At 44.7% G+C, this 10,924-nt stretch overlaps 1 protein-coding gene across 1 annotated transcript in view; it reads right to left on the reverse strand.

Moving 5' to 3' along the window:
• The window catches only part of LOC126278995 (UNC93-like protein MFSD11), a 125,959-nt gene extending 117,057 nt beyond the window's left edge, over nucleotides 1–8,902 (reverse strand). Inside the window, exon 1 of the mRNA XM_049979316.1 lies at nucleotides 8,780–8,902. Coding sequence (XP_049835273.1) covers nucleotides 8,780–8,875 — 96 coding nt within the window. The 5' untranslated portion in view covers nucleotides 8,876–8,902. The remainder of the gene's footprint in view (nucleotides 1–8,779) is intronic.
• Between the last annotated feature and the right edge of the window lie 2,022 nt (nucleotides 8,903–10,924).

Genomic DNA, 10,924 nt, shown 5'->3' on the forward strand with positions numbered 1-10,924 from the left:
TTCGTGAGTCAGACGTTGTAGGCTGGAGGGACTGGTAAAACGGGATAGGTGGCGATCTGTGGCGGAACTAACATCATACTTTAATGCTGGGCAGAGTGCCAGTCTGTCTGAACGCACAGTGCACCGAACACTCCTAATGATGGGCCTCCACAGCTGAAGACCCGTGCGAGTGCCAGTGTTAAGACCACGACGTCGGCAACCAAGACTGAAATGGGCACGTGACCATCGGTATTGGACGTTGGCACAGTGGCAAAGCGTTGTATGGTCTGATGAATCCCGGTACCTTCTTCATTATGGCGATAAAAGGGCGCAAATCCATCGTTTTCCAGGGGAACAGCTCCTTGACACCTGTACTGCGGGATGGAGACATGCTGGCGGGTGCTCCATTGTGCTCTGGAGAGCATTCACGTGGGCATCGATGGGTGCAGTGGAGCTTGTACGAGGCATCATGACGGCCAAGGAGTATCGTACACTGGGTACAAACCACGTACATCCCTTCAGGCCTATCATGTTTTCTGACAGCAGAGGCATTTTTCAACAAGATAATGCATCATGCCACAGGACCAAGAGTATGATGGAGTGGTCCGAGGAACACAGTGGCGAATTCCAATTGATGTGCTGGCCCCACAACTCGCCAGATCTGAACTTAATCGAACACATCTGGGATGTGATTGAACATGGCGTCAGAGCTTATCGCCCCTCTACCCGTAATTTTAGGAAATTAGCTGACTTGTGTGTGCAGATGCGGTACCAAATCCCTCCCGCGACATAGCAAGACCTCATTGTTTCAATGCCACGACGTGTCACAGCTGTTATCCGTGCCAAAGGTGATCACGCAGACTATTAAGTAGGTGATCCAAATGTTCTGGCTGATCAGTATATTTAAGTGTTGATTTTCCAAATCATAAAACCAATTTTAATACAATTCATTTCCTATAACCAGGACTGACCACTGCCGGCCGGTGTGGCCGAGCGGTTCTAGGCGCTACAGTCTGGAACCGCGCGACCGCTATGGTCGCAGGTTCGAATCCTGCCTCGGACATGGATGTGTGTGATGTCTTTAGGTTAGTTCTGTTTAAGTAGTTCTAAGTTATAGGGGACTGATGACCGCAGGTGTTAAGTCCCATAGTGCTCAGAGCCATTTTGACTGACTACTAGGAGTGGATGCGCAGCGAATAAAATTAACAGAAGAGTAAAACTGACGAGGGCTGCTTTTGATGAATGTCTTAGGAATCATTACGCAGGAAAATACAAGGATGGATAAGGGAACAGGCTGGGATAAAGGCGTGTTTTGGCTGTCATGGAAACGAAATGGATGTGGCATGTACATGTAGCCAGGCGAGTGGATAGTGAATCGATCAGGAGTTCTCTCTTGGTTTGCAAGGGACAGAGAAAGATTTGAATAACGACCTAATGCAGCATGAATGGATCAAACTACGAAAAAAATACAGGAGTAGCGAAGATGAGAATTCACTGAAAACGCTGCGACATGAAAACGCCTGAGAGAGACCTTTACCAAAAGCTGAATGTTAAATAATTGACAATGATGGTTTAATAACCATTGCAGACTAACGTAATAATGAAAACTTAGAGTTTTTTAAATTGTTGCATTAACTAAATCTAATGGCACAATTTTCGTTTGTATCCGCAAGAAAGGATGATGATGATGTTTGGTTTCTGGGGCGCTCAACTGCGCGGATATCAGCGCCCATACTAATTCCAAACCTTTGCTGAACCCAAACTCGCCACTTTCATGAATGGTGATGAAATGATGAGGACAACACAAACACCCAGTCATCTTGAGGCAGGTGAAAATCCCTGACCCCGCAAGAAAGAAGACTACAACGAAAGTGAATCACAACTCACACCAGTCAGCTCATACAGAAATGTGGGTTTAGCGATTTGTGAGGATATAAAACGAAACGATGAACTGGATAAAGCCGGTGGCTAACTTCAGTTCACAGATAAGATGGTAGGAGATTCCTTACAAAACACTCGTGCGAGCCGTCCTAGAATGCTCAGCTGTGTGGCAGTGATACCACATGGGAGCAGCAAGCGATACTGAACGTAATTAAGAGAGGAGCATCACGAATGGTCACAGGTTTTTTAACTCTTGGAGTGTGCCACGAAGATACTTCAAAATCTGAACTGGGAGACGTTTAAAACACCAATTATCCTGCTAAGGTTTATTTGGAAGGTTCCAGGAACCAACACTCGTGAGGATTCTAGGATTTTACCACAACGCCTTACGTATGCCTCCAGTAGAGACCGCGAAGGCAATATTAGGCCAAGTATAACGCGGGCAGAGAGGCATTTAAGCAAATTGTTTCAGCGCTCCATTCCCATTTACATTTATGTCTGCATGCCTACTCTGCAGCTCACGGTTAAGTGGTTGGCAAAAGGTTCATCGAACCATCTTCAAGCTACTTCTCTACCGTTCCACTCTCGAACAGCGCTCGGGAGAAATTAACACTTAAATCTCACCTAGCGAGCTCTGATTTCTATTTTATTACGTAGGTGCCCGTCAACGAAGTATTTTCGCATTCAGAGGACAACGTTAATGATTGAAATTTCGTGAAAAGATCCTGCCACAACGAAAAAGGCCTTTGTTTTAATGATTAGCACCCCAATTCACATATCCTATCCGAAACACTCTGTCCCCTGCTTCGCAATAATACAAAACGAGCTGCCCTTCTTTGAACTTTTCCATGTTCTTCTTCAGTTCTATCTGATGTGGATCCCATACCGCACAGCAATACTCCAGAAGAGGAAAGGCAAGCGTAGTGTATGTAGCCCATCTCTTTAGTAGCCCTATTGCATTTTCTAAGTCTTCTGCCATTAAATCGCATTCTGTGGTTAGTTTTTCCAACAACATTGTCCTTGTGACCGTTGCATTTAAGTTGTTCTTAATTGTAATTCCAAGGTATTCCGTTGAACTAACATTCTTTATAGTTGTGTGATTCACTGACTAAACGAAGTTTAACGGATTCCTTTTAGCACTCAAGTGGCTGACTTTACGCCTTTCGTTATTTAGGGCCAGTTGCCACTTTTCACTCCGTGCAGATAACGTGTCAACAGCCGGGTTCACTCACGCAACTAATGTGGCACCACAGCGTGTGGCTTTCTGTAGTGACATCGTCAGCTGTCGTTCACACAGGACGCCATAAATTTTACATAGTTGCACAGTTTTCAATATATCATCAATTTAAATCATATGGGCGGGTGTGAATGTAATAGTGCAGGTTATGGCAGTAAGAGCTGTGTCAAAAGTTAAATAAAAGTAAGACAAAACCTAAATGTTGAATCAAGAAATAGATTTCACACAGAGGTAAATCAGGGGCCATAAACACAACTACAAAAGAAACAACACGCGCTGGCGAAAACGCTGCCTGCAATAGCAAACTAAACAACAGCTGGCAAGTAAATTTCATCTGGAGACACACCACCCTTCCAAGATTTTACAATCTTATCATATTCGTTGAGATACGCATTTCGAATAACTACTTTTTAGTTTAACAGCTGCCACATCACGCTAGGAGCTATTTCCTGCATATAATCCACAATTTATCCAGTGCTGGCCTCACAAATTACGAAGTTAATACGACTCACTTTTTTGGTTACTTATGTTTAGTTATTTATTCATTCGCCCCCCCCCCCCCTACACCTACACCCTCCACCCAACACAAATACACACTACTGCAGGAAAACGAGCATAGGTTGCATAGGTTGCTGTTCTTGTGTTTCCAGACATTGCGAAAGTGTACCTGGCGACCACTGTTTTCACTTTTTTCAGTGATGAAATGAAAACACACTGAAATCGAGTGGAGTGCAGCAGCAATTACTCCATGACAATTGCGACAGAATGCTTGTCTTTCGAAATACTGCCACCAGGGAGCACTGATGGAAGGGAAGTGACACAACAAAGCACAACCAAGTTGAACTATTTGTGGCATGGAAAATGTTCTGTCTCTTTAAGTTGCGCCACTACAAACAAGGGATGCAAACATGCAACTGCAATATGCCACCAGCGGTGGCGGCACTTTTGTTGCGTGTGTGGATGCGGCTTAAGTCATTTTGCAGTTGGTTTTAATATTCTACGAGACGCTAAATGACAACATCATCTGCAAACAATCTAGAGCTGCTCAGATTCCCTCCTAAACTGTTCAGTTACTACGAACTGTGGTCTTTCTGAGAGGAAATAGCGAATCGAGCCCAACTGAGACGATTCTCCGTAGGCATGCAATTTGATTAGAAGTCGCTTGTGAGGAACGAAGTCGGAAGCCTTCTGGAACTCTAAAGTGTGTAATCAATTTGAAACTGAAAGATATTTTTGTTTTCATAAATACGACGTAAAAGGGATATGCACTGTCGACAATCAGCCAACGATAGCGGAGGAAAATCGGTTATGATCCGTCTGCTAGCGGGTTATGGCAAGTTAAAAGCATGTACGGGCTACTATAGTACCCTAATTACCTGTCTATAGCTGTTTAATGTTAGCACTTCGAGTCGTTATTTGGAGCCTAGTAGATCTTTGGGGTTGCAATATTTCAGTATTTCACAAGAAATTTTGGTCTTATGTCAGAGCGGTTGGTGGATCAAAACAAAATGTCCAGACTGTCTGTGACCAAAATGGTACTGAAACAAAGTATGACAGACCTAAAGGCCGAAATACTAAATGTCTTTTTACAAAGCTGTTTCACAGAGGAAGATTGCACTGTAGTTCCTTCTCTAGATTGTCGCACAGATGACAAAATGGTAGATATCGATATAGACGACAGAGGGATGGAGAAACAATTAAAATCGCTCAAAAGAGGAAAGGCTGCTGGACCTGATGGGATACCCGTTCGATTTTACACCGAGTACGCGGAGGAACTTGCCCCCTTCGTGCAGCGGTGTACCGTAGGTCTCTAGAAGAACGAAGCGTTCCAAAGGATTGGAAAAGGGCACAGGTCATCCCCGTTTTCAAGAAGGGACGTCGAACAGATGTGCAGAACTATAGACCTATATCTCTAACGTCGATCAGTTGTAGAATTTTGGAACAAGTATTATGCTCGAGTATAATGACTTTTCTGGAGACTAGAAATCTACTCTGTAGGAATCAGCACGGGTTTTGAAAAAGACGATCGTGTGAAACCCAGCTCGCACTATTCGTCCACGAGACTCAGAGGGCCATAGACACGGGTTCCCAGGTAGATGCCGTGTTTCTTGACTTCCGCAAGGCGTGTGATACAATTCCCCACTGTCTTTCTCAGAGGAGGGAAGTCTTCCGAAGTAAGAGTGATTCAGGAGTTTCATAGGACCGGATGGTGGATGACATCGAAAGTTCACTGAGGCTCTTTGCAGATGATGCTGTGGTGTATCGAGAAGTTGTAACAATGGAAAATTTTACAGAAATGCAGGAGGATCTGCAGCGAATTGACGCATGGTGCAGGGAATGGCAATTGAATCTCAATGTAGACAAGTGTAATGTGCTGCGAATACATAGAAAGGTAGATCCCTTATCATTTAGCTACAAAATAGCTGGTCACCAACTGGAAGCAGTTAATTCATAAATTATCTGGGAGTACGCATTAGGAGTGATTTAAAATGGAATGATCATATAAAGTTGATCGTCGGTAAAGCAGATGCCAGACTGAGATTCATTGGAAGAATCCTAAGGAAATGCAATCCGAAAACAAAGGAATTAGGTTACAGTACGCTTGTTCGCCCACTGCTTGAATACTGCTCAGCAGTGTGGGATCTGTACCAGATAGGGTTGATAGAAGAGATAGAGAAGATCCAACGGAGAGCAGCGCGCTTCGTTACAGGATCATTTAGTAATCGCGAAAGCGTCACGGAGATGATAGATAAACTCCAGTGGAAGACTCTGCAGGAGAGACGCTTTGTAGCTCGGTACGGGCTTTTGTTAAAGTTTCGAGAACATATCTTCACCGAGGAGTCAAGCAGTATATTGCTCCCTCCTACGTATATCTCGCGAAGAGACCATGAGGATAAAATCAGAGAGATTAGAGCCCACACAGAAGCCTACCGACAATCCTTCTTTCCACGAACAATACGAGACTGGAATAGAAGGGAGAACCGATAGAGGTACTCAGGGTACCCTCCGCCACACACCGTCAGGTGGCTTGCGGAGTATGGATGTAGATGTAGATGTAGACAGTACAACAGTTGATATCATTACAAATAACATTAAATTAAAATCAGTGCATAAAAATACACTTGGATTTTTCTCTCTCGTCCAAAAATCGCGTTGATCAACAAAAACATCGCCCAAACGGCGATGGTTGCATCTCTTTAAAAAATTTGCTCAGTATTATATCATTAATAGCACAAATGGCAAAATATCGCCCAATCTGGTCACCCGGACGGTACTCAACTGTGAGAACAGTTCCGATACGGAACGACGGGCAGGAGTTTATGGAGAGCGAAAGGGATATGTGATGATAGCACGTCCTATAGTTCGTTTGTTTTTAAAAAGATTTTTTTTCAGCGGGCTGCTTGTATTCGTCCGAGCCCTGTATCCCTCCCTCTCCCTTTCGTCCAAAATCTATTTGTGTTCTTGTAATACTATACATGCATTTCATGCACAATTAAATCTTAAAATATGCATGCATCATCAAATGACTAAACAATCAGAATTGAAGGAAAAACATGCAATGTCGGCATTCAATCTTTCGCTGTGATTTATTTTATTTTAAAACACCGGCCGGAGTGGCCGAGGGTTTCTAGGCGCTACAGTCTGGAACCGCGCGACCGCCACGGTCCTGCCTCGGGCATGGATGTGGGTGATGTCCTTAGGTTAGTTAGGTTTAAGCACTTCTAAGTTCTAGGGGACTGATGGCCTCAGAAGTTAAGTCCCATATTGCTCAGGGCCATTTGAACCATATTTTTTTATTTTAAAACAATGTTCAGTAACGAGTTTTCCGACTTCTCCAGCGACTTGGGATAGCTCTGCGTGTTGAACCACCGAGCTAACAATCCCTGGATTTGGGAGGTGAGGTGGTTCGAATCCAACCGCATGCAACCTTGAAAATGGTTTTCTCTGGTTTCCCTTTTTTAGTTTGAGCAAATGTTGGGGTTAGTCTCTTAGTATAGGTCACAGACAATTCCTCCGAATATCTTTATTTCCTGACAGGTTCCAGTTGCCTTAAACATATAGCCCACCCGCTTAAATGAAAAGAGGTGCGTCGAAGACGAGCCGAACACCTCTTACGAGACATTGAAAACCAGATGATGAAAAAAATAACAATCAAAATTCTACTCGTTTAGGCTCATGCGTTTGTCTGCCAGGACATTCCTCGGCAAATGATGTTTCTTGCTGTGCAAGAAGTGACAGATGCATATTTAAATGAGGAAATTTGAGAAAGTGAATAATTACAGACACTTTGCATTTTCGCCACCAAAAATTGTTATAGCTTCTCTGTGGAGCAGAGATCTGCCTATTCCAAAAGCCATGCCGATAATAATCACGGTGTTCGAAAAAATTTGCGTTCGTTCATTCCTGGCAACTCCCGCTGTTCAAATCCCGACTGAAAGAATAAGATTGTAAAATCGCGTTGGAGGATGAAGGTAGACTGGAGCATAAGTGCTTCTCAGTGGTTTGCCAGAATACAGCACTTATAAGTAACGAGATTATATGCATGCATGCATCTCCAAAGGAACTTTGCATCGCAATCAGAATAACACAGGCACTGCATTACCGTATTTATCTGCCGATGCCGTGCAAGCGACTTCCAAGTACAACGTCTGACCTATGTGGGAATATACGGGGTGTTCAAGAAGTCTCTCCGCAGTGCCGTATGATTGTTAGCCACGCGTGCCGTATGCCGCAGTGAATATGCCGAAATAAAACTCAGTGAAATACAAGTTATTAATTTATTGAATATTCATTTTTACTTACAAATGTTCACATTAAATGTTGAAAGTGTCCCCCCTGTTGTCGAATACACAATTCAATTCGTCTAATCATGTTTCCAAACACAAGCTGTAACATATCTTCTGTAACAAAAGCTGTGAAAGTGGATGTTGCAGTTTTCAATTCATCGATGGACGGTTTTTATAGACAGTTGCTTTCGTTGCACCCCAAAAGAAAAGAAAGTCAGGTGGTGTTAGATCAGGCGATCGTGGAGGCCAAAGACCCTGTGAAACTATCCGATCACCAAAAAACATCAACAAGAGCGACATGAAACGCGAATTGTATGCGCGGTTGCGCCATCTTGTTGAAAATAACCGTTCAGTATTTCACTTAACACAAGCTGAGATAAACGAAACAGTGGAATGTTGGGAGAGTCCACTCGAAGGGAAGTAACCCAGGCAGGCGAACAATCATACGGCACGCGCGGCTAACACCCGTACGGCACTGTGGAGAGACTTTTTGAACACCCCGTACATAGTGGATGTACAGGTCGCAGACGCATGGTTGTCGACAAATGGCAAGGCAACTGCTCGCGATAAGTGGGAAATCCGGGTTCGAGTCCCGGTCCGGTACAAACTGTCGTCATTACATTCTACAGCTGATGGTTGTTCTCATTTGCAGTTGCATTTAATGTAAAATGGTTCATCGTTATTTGTGGAGACTTTCAGAATAAATGGAAGACATGAGTCTTTTTAAGGTCCTCTACAACAAATCCGACCCTCCCTTTGACAAAATTCTGGCTACATCCTTCGTGACTTGCTTATGGGAAGAAATCCTGATACGTGATGTGAAGCACCGTTTGCCAAGCATCTGACCGTGGTTTTCAGAGTCTAGATGTACGTGTAGGAAGAGCGTGGGCCCCACCTCGATGTTGCCGATGGTCTGGAAGGCAGTGAAGGCGAACATGAAGCCCAGGCCGAGCACCACGACGTTGACGAACCTGCGCTCGAAGGCGGCCATCCTGTCGCGCCGTCTGCTGGGCGTCTCGCACTGAGCCGCCGATAAGCCGCCGCGGCTCCTATAGCGAGGCGCCGGGCACAGGTGGGAGGCACGGGGTCTCCTCTCGCTCGGCCCCCGCCTGACTGTCCAGGAGGCGCACAGGCTCTCCGCTGGCTGCCAGCTCCTCGGGAAAGCGTGCAAACCACCCTCCATCTATTCGTGATGGTGATAGAGTGTAGCAGCTATACACGTATTACTCTTTCGATCTCTGGATACGAGATACATGCGAAACTAATAATAAACTTTCAGAAATGTTTCCTACAGCAGAGCAGAATGGGTTGGGAAGCTCTAGCTTACAGAGTGTTTTTCCTTAATTACTTACTTCTACTGTATCACAACAATTTCGCAACATTAGTGTTGTAATTTTGAGCAATGCAGTAATTTTAATATAATATACACTACTGGCCATTAAAATTGCTACACCACGAAGATAACGTGCTACAGACGCGAAATTTAACCGACAGGAAAAAGATGCAGTGATATGCAAATCATTAGCTTTTCAGAGCATTCACACAACGTTGGCGCCGGTGGCGACATCTACAACGTGCTGGCATGAGGAAAGTTTGCAAGCGATTTCTCATACACAAACAGCAGTTGACCGGCGTTGCCTGGTGAAACGTTGTTGAGATGCCTCGTGTAAGGAGGAGAAATGCGTACCATCACGTTTCCGACTTTAATAAAGGTCGGATTGTAGCCTATCGCGATTGCGGTTTATCGTATCGCGACATTGCTGCTCGCGTCGGTCGAGATTCACTGACTGTTAGCAGAATATGGAATCGGTGGGTTCGGGAGGGTAATACGAAATGCCGTGCTGGATCCCAGCTGCCTCGTATCACTAGCAGTCGAGATGATAGGCATCTTATCCGCATGGCTGTAGCGCCTCGTACAGCCACGTCTCGAAACCTGAGTCGACAGATGGGGACGTTTGCGAGACATTAACGATCTGCATGAACAGTTCGACGACGTTTGCAGCAGCATGGACTATCAGCTCGGAGACCATGACTGCCGTTGCCCTTGACGCTGCATCACAGACAGGAGCGCCTCCGATGGTGTACTCCACAACAAACCTGGTTGCACGAATGGCAAAACGTCATTTTTTCGGATGAATCTAGGTTCTGTTTACAGCATCATGATGGTCGCATCCGTGTTTTTGGCGACATCGTGGTGAATGCACATTGGAAGCGTGTATTCGTCATTGCCATACTGACGTATCACCTGGCGTGACGGTTGGGGTGCCATTGGTTACAAGTGTCGGTCACCTCTTGTTTGCACTGACGGCTTTTTGAACAGTGGACGTTACATTTCAGATATGTTACCACCCGTGGCTCTACCCTTCATTCGATCCCTGCGAAACCCTACATTTCAGCAGGTTAATGCACGACCGCATGATGCAGGTCCTGTACGGGCCTTTCTGGATACAGAAAATGTTCGACTGCTGCCCTGGCCAGCACATTCTCCAGATCTCTCACCAATTGAAAACGTCTGGTCAATGGTGGCCGAGCAACTGGCTCGTCGCAATACGCCAGTCACTACTCTTGATGAAATGTGGTATCGTGTTGAAGCTGCGTGGGCCGCTGTACTTGTACACGCCATCCAAGCTCTGTTTGACTCAATGCCCAGGCGTATCAAGACCGTTATTACGGCCAGAGGTGGTTGTTCTGGGTACTGATTTCTCAAGATCTATGCACCCAAATTGCGTGAAAATGTAATCACATGTCAGTTTTAGCATAATATATTTGTCCAATACCCGTTTATCATCTGCATTTCATCTTGGTGTAGCAATTTTAATGGCCAGTAGTGTATTTTGTCTCTATTTTGCAAGCATTTTCTTATGAATAAATATTTTTATGTAATTTGAACACAACTGAAGAAGAAGTATGTAATAACATGTACGAGGGCTATTCGGAAAGAAAGGAATGATAGGTCGTGAAATAGAAACCACAGTGAAAATCAAAACTGTTTTATTTGCAACAGTTACCTACAGCTTCCAGCTACTTATCTCCATAGCCG

Source organism: Schistocerca gregaria, chromosome 6 (genome assembly GCF_023897955.1).
Source record: "Schistocerca gregaria isolate iqSchGreg1 chromosome 6, iqSchGreg1.2, whole genome shotgun sequence".
NCBI lineage: Eukaryota > Metazoa > Arthropoda > Insecta > Orthoptera > Acrididae > Schistocerca > Schistocerca gregaria.